The sequence below is a fragment of the Dendrobium catenatum genome, unplaced genomic scaffold (assembly GCF_001605985.2).
Source record: "Dendrobium catenatum unplaced genomic scaffold, ASM160598v2 fragScaff_scaffold_1638, whole genome shotgun sequence".
Lineage (NCBI taxonomy): Eukaryota > Viridiplantae > Streptophyta > Magnoliopsida > Asparagales > Orchidaceae > Dendrobium > Dendrobium catenatum.
Window position 1 is genome coordinate 1,958,404 of NW_021320100.1, and position 4,233 is coordinate 1,962,636.

Here is a 4,233-nt window from a genome sequence, read left to right on the forward strand (position 1 = left end):
CGTTCAATTTGACTATAAATTTGTTAAAATTCAAGTTCTTATAATCATAAATTCATACCAAATTTGCAAACAATTAATCATTAAACATAAAAAAATTTCTCAATCACAAATCAAATGCATTAAATTTTTTTTAAAAAAAATCATATATTTTTACACATTCCTCATAGAATATTCATTCAAAAATCTCTTTCCTCCACCTTCCCACACCTCTTCAATTCATAAGTACTAGCTCTTTATAAAATGATCCAATTGCTTAATGGATGATGAGGCATACAACATAAACCAGCACTACAAAGGCTTCACCACCAACATTTATAAAAATAAAATAAAATACATTATTAATCCAGTACTATATATCACACTTTGAAATATTCCTCACCTTTCTCTTCACCACCACTTCCTTTCCCTTCACACAGCACATCAAGACTATACAACACAAAAACCATAACAACCGAACATATAAAGACCAAAACAGGCCCAAATACCCACAACAGTAGAGGAAGAGCAGCATAGAACAATCTATTTCCAAAAGTATTAAGTAAAAAGCCCTTCTCCAGTAGGTCACAAACATATTCAGCTGTGATAATTACTGGAGAGGTAGAAGAAAGTGGAGTAGTGTTGATGAGAAAGCTAACTTGGCTTGTGAAGCGAACTGAGAGAGAGTAGCAGATGAAGGCGAAGAGGAAGATGAGGAGAAGAGAAACGTATTTTAGGGCGACCATGAGCTCACCATGAGCTCCATAAATGGAGTCTGAGATTGGCTTTTTAACACTGTAAGTGCTGCTTAAGACTGCAGCAAGAGCTGAGCAGAGGAGAATACAGGTGGTGGCCATTAAGGTTGAGCTCATTATGGCGTTTCTTAGTGTCTGTACTGCTAGCACGTTTTTCTTGTCTGAGTCCTGTGGTTTTTAGAAGAATAATGATTGAAATAGAAAATAAAACTAATAATTTGGCGGATGTGTGAGGTAGTGTAGTTTTTTAGGAGAAATTATTCTATGTGGTGACCGGACGGCGACAAGTGAGAATCGTCCCGATTTGTTGCATTTCTAAATAACATTTCTTGTGTTTTTGTAAATGCTTAATTAGTAAAAATGTAATAAATATTGTGAATATTTTTCGAGTATTTATTTAGTATATGTTGCATTTTTATTGAATATTAGCTGCATTTTTAGTGAATCTTTACTAAATAATTAAGTACTTGCTGTGCATTTAGTTAGGATTTGCAAAATCACAACAAATATTCAGTAAAAACTCATTCATAATTGAATATTTGCTGCATTTTTTCTGAGTATTTACAAAAGCACAACAAATTTGGAACGGTTCTCGACGTCCGGTCTTCGCACAGAATAATTTCTCATTTTTTACGGGATAGAAATAGAGTTTGACCATCATTATTTTGTAGTGTAAACTATTTTTTATAATTATTAACCAAATTTCGTGCATGCATTTATTACATTTTTTATTTAATTAAAAATATAAAACAAGTTTATGATGTATTTTTGTTTACATTAAACATAATTTATGTGTAATTTTTTTATAAAATTTATGTGTAAAATTACTTTTAAAACTACATATAACATTGAGTCATAAATTTTAGGTTCATTTGAGACAAATTTTTTATTATTTTGCTTTTCATACCGCAAAAACAAATTTTATTTGCCCATTATTTTTTGCTGCTTTCAAAGTAATTTTGTAATAGAAAGCTATTTTCTACAATAACTATAAAAATTTCTTTTCTCTACAACAACTTTACAAAGCAGTAAGAAAGTTATGCCAAACCAAAGCTTAGCTTTGGTTGGGGTTGCACTTTTTGTCACACCTCTTTAATTTTATATTTTATACGTTATCTTTCAATAAAATATAAATATTTTAAATTTAATTACATTGGTAAAGAAATGCTGCTAAATTATTAAGACTTTCAAATTATTTTTTATAATGATTTTATTTATGAATGTCTGAAATTTTAACTATATTTTTTAATAATTTAAATATATTTGTCTAATACTTTAAATAAATTATCTAATAACTTAATTATATTGAGCGAAAATATGTGATATTCTGAATTAAGAAAACAGAGCAAAAAATAGCATCATTTTGATACAAATTAATAGCTCAGAATATTTTGATATAAATATTTTTAAAAATTTATGAGTAAAGTAAACATAATATTATAATTATCTCAAAATTTTAATAAAAAATATATTTCAAAATATCTAGATAAAAATTATTTAAATTGAGTCTTAAAATTATTAAATATAATTTAAAATAAATATAATTAATTAAATTTATATTACAATTTTCAAAATAAAATAAAATATATCAAAATGAAACATGATCTAATTTTTTCCTTAAAAAAATTATACTTCATCTTAACCTATGAGTATAAAGCTTAAGCTTCCAATTAAGAGATTAGTTTGCAATTAAATTTGCTTAAAATACCTCAAAACATTAAAAAAAAAACAAATTTTAGCGGACAAATTGCATTAGAAATAAAGGTTATAAATGGAAGCACCAAACATAAGAAAAAAGGCTAAAAAATTTGTATTTTGAAATTTATCAGATGAAATTTTAAGGAGAATATTTTGACTGAATCATTTACATATTTTGATGCTAATAAGGTATAGAAAACATAATGGAATATTAAAATACCTTCATTATCGAACGGACCCAAAGCCGGCGGCCGGCTGAGTTCATTCCGATGATGGTCCGGCGAGGCTGTGTCCTAACCTTGTGCCAAAGCCAGCCATGGTAGATGATGAAGAAGAGAAGGCTCACAGGAACTAGTACAAGATCCATGTAGCTCTTTCTCCACACCATCCTCCTCAGTCCCTCCTTCTCTCTCTCTCTCTCTCTCTCTCTCTCTCTCTCTCTCTCTCTCTCCTCGCTCGCTCTCTCTCTTTCTCTCTCTGTCTAGTTTCAAGTCAATTCTTCTTGTAACTGAAGGCATTGTAGACTATTTATATATATTGAGAGATAGGGAAAGGAAAAAAAAATTGTTTCAGGATATGAATAAAAAATGGAATTTATATGTATAGCACCCGAAAATTTTTTTATTTATATACTTAATATCTAAATTTTAATATTTATATAATAAACTTTTTTTTTTTTGCTTCATTAAAGAGAAACCCTCGACTACAATAAAGAGGAAGTCTGATTAGCATGGGCGGATCCCCCATGCATGTACTAAGGGTGGGCAAAATGCCCACCCTCTAAAAAAATATTAAATATTTAGAGGGGATATTTTGAAATATTTTGATCATTTTGGGTATTTTTCTCACCCCTAAAAAATCTTCTTTTGCCCTAATTTTATCAATCCTAAGCGCTTTTGCTCATTCCCACCAAAAAAAAATTTTTTGTCCACCTTGAAAAAAGAAGGATCTGCCCTGCTGATTAGATCTCACAAGAGATGAGAATGTCATGATGGGATCTCATGTGAAATGGGTTTCAACTGCTATCCCCCTCTTTCGCTACAAAAAAATTGTAAATTACCGGCGGCCAATTCTGGCGGTTCAAGTTAGTTTTCAAGTGGTTTTAAAAATTTCTGACGGTTGACCGGAATAAATTAACCGCATAGGAAAGGAATTCCGACGGCTAATTTCCGACAGTCAAAGGTTCCGGCGACTTTCTGGTGGCAAAACAGGCGGTAAATTCTGACGGGCAAACCGCCGTTTAACTAATTGTGCAGTACCGACCATTAAAAACGTCCCAATAGCTGGCGGTCAAGCTGCTAAATAAGCCGTCTGGTATCAAAGTTTTCGGTGGCTAAACCACCGGTTAGCCGCCGGAAATCTGTAGCATTTGTAAAAAAAAAAAATGGCAGTCCCCATCTATTTACACCAATTTCCACAATTTTAGGGCAATTACCGGCTGTTATCTGGCGGTCTGGACCGCCAGAAAGGAATCACTTAAAATCAAAGGCCAAATAGCCGGTAATTGTCGACGTTTAAAGAAAAATTGGTGGTATGTCTGGTGGTCAGTTTACAGCCGCCTGTTCAGGAGATTTTTCCCGGTTACTACTGCCGATAAACAACGAGTTTCCTATAGTGTTTCACTGTAGGTTAAACTTCCATATTTACGTGCAAGCAGAGCTTGGACATTTTGTTGGGAAGGTCTGTGATGAAATTAGTGTTACACAAACATGACAACAAAATTAGGGGTGTCAATATTTGACCCGATCCTGACCTGACTTAAAAAATTTCGGGTTCTGGTAAACCCATTTTCAAGATGTGTCAA

General features: G+C 31.8%; 1 protein-coding gene across 1 annotated transcript; it reads right to left on the reverse strand.

Annotated features, from left to right (window-relative positions):
• Positions 1 to 215: 215 nt before the first annotated feature.
• LOC110113196 lies at positions 216 to 2,892 on the reverse strand. The gene is made up of 2 exons (XM_020845664.2): positions 2,650 to 2,892; positions 216 to 899 (listed from the first exon to the last, which is right to left on the reverse strand). Exons 1-2 carry the CDS (start codon positions 2,815 to 2,817, stop codon positions 357 to 359), a joined length of 711 nt encoding a protein of 236 aa, XP_020701323.1. The 5' UTR covers positions 2,818 to 2,892; the 3' UTR covers positions 216 to 356.
• Between the last annotated feature and the right edge of the window lie 1,341 nt (positions 2,893 to 4,233).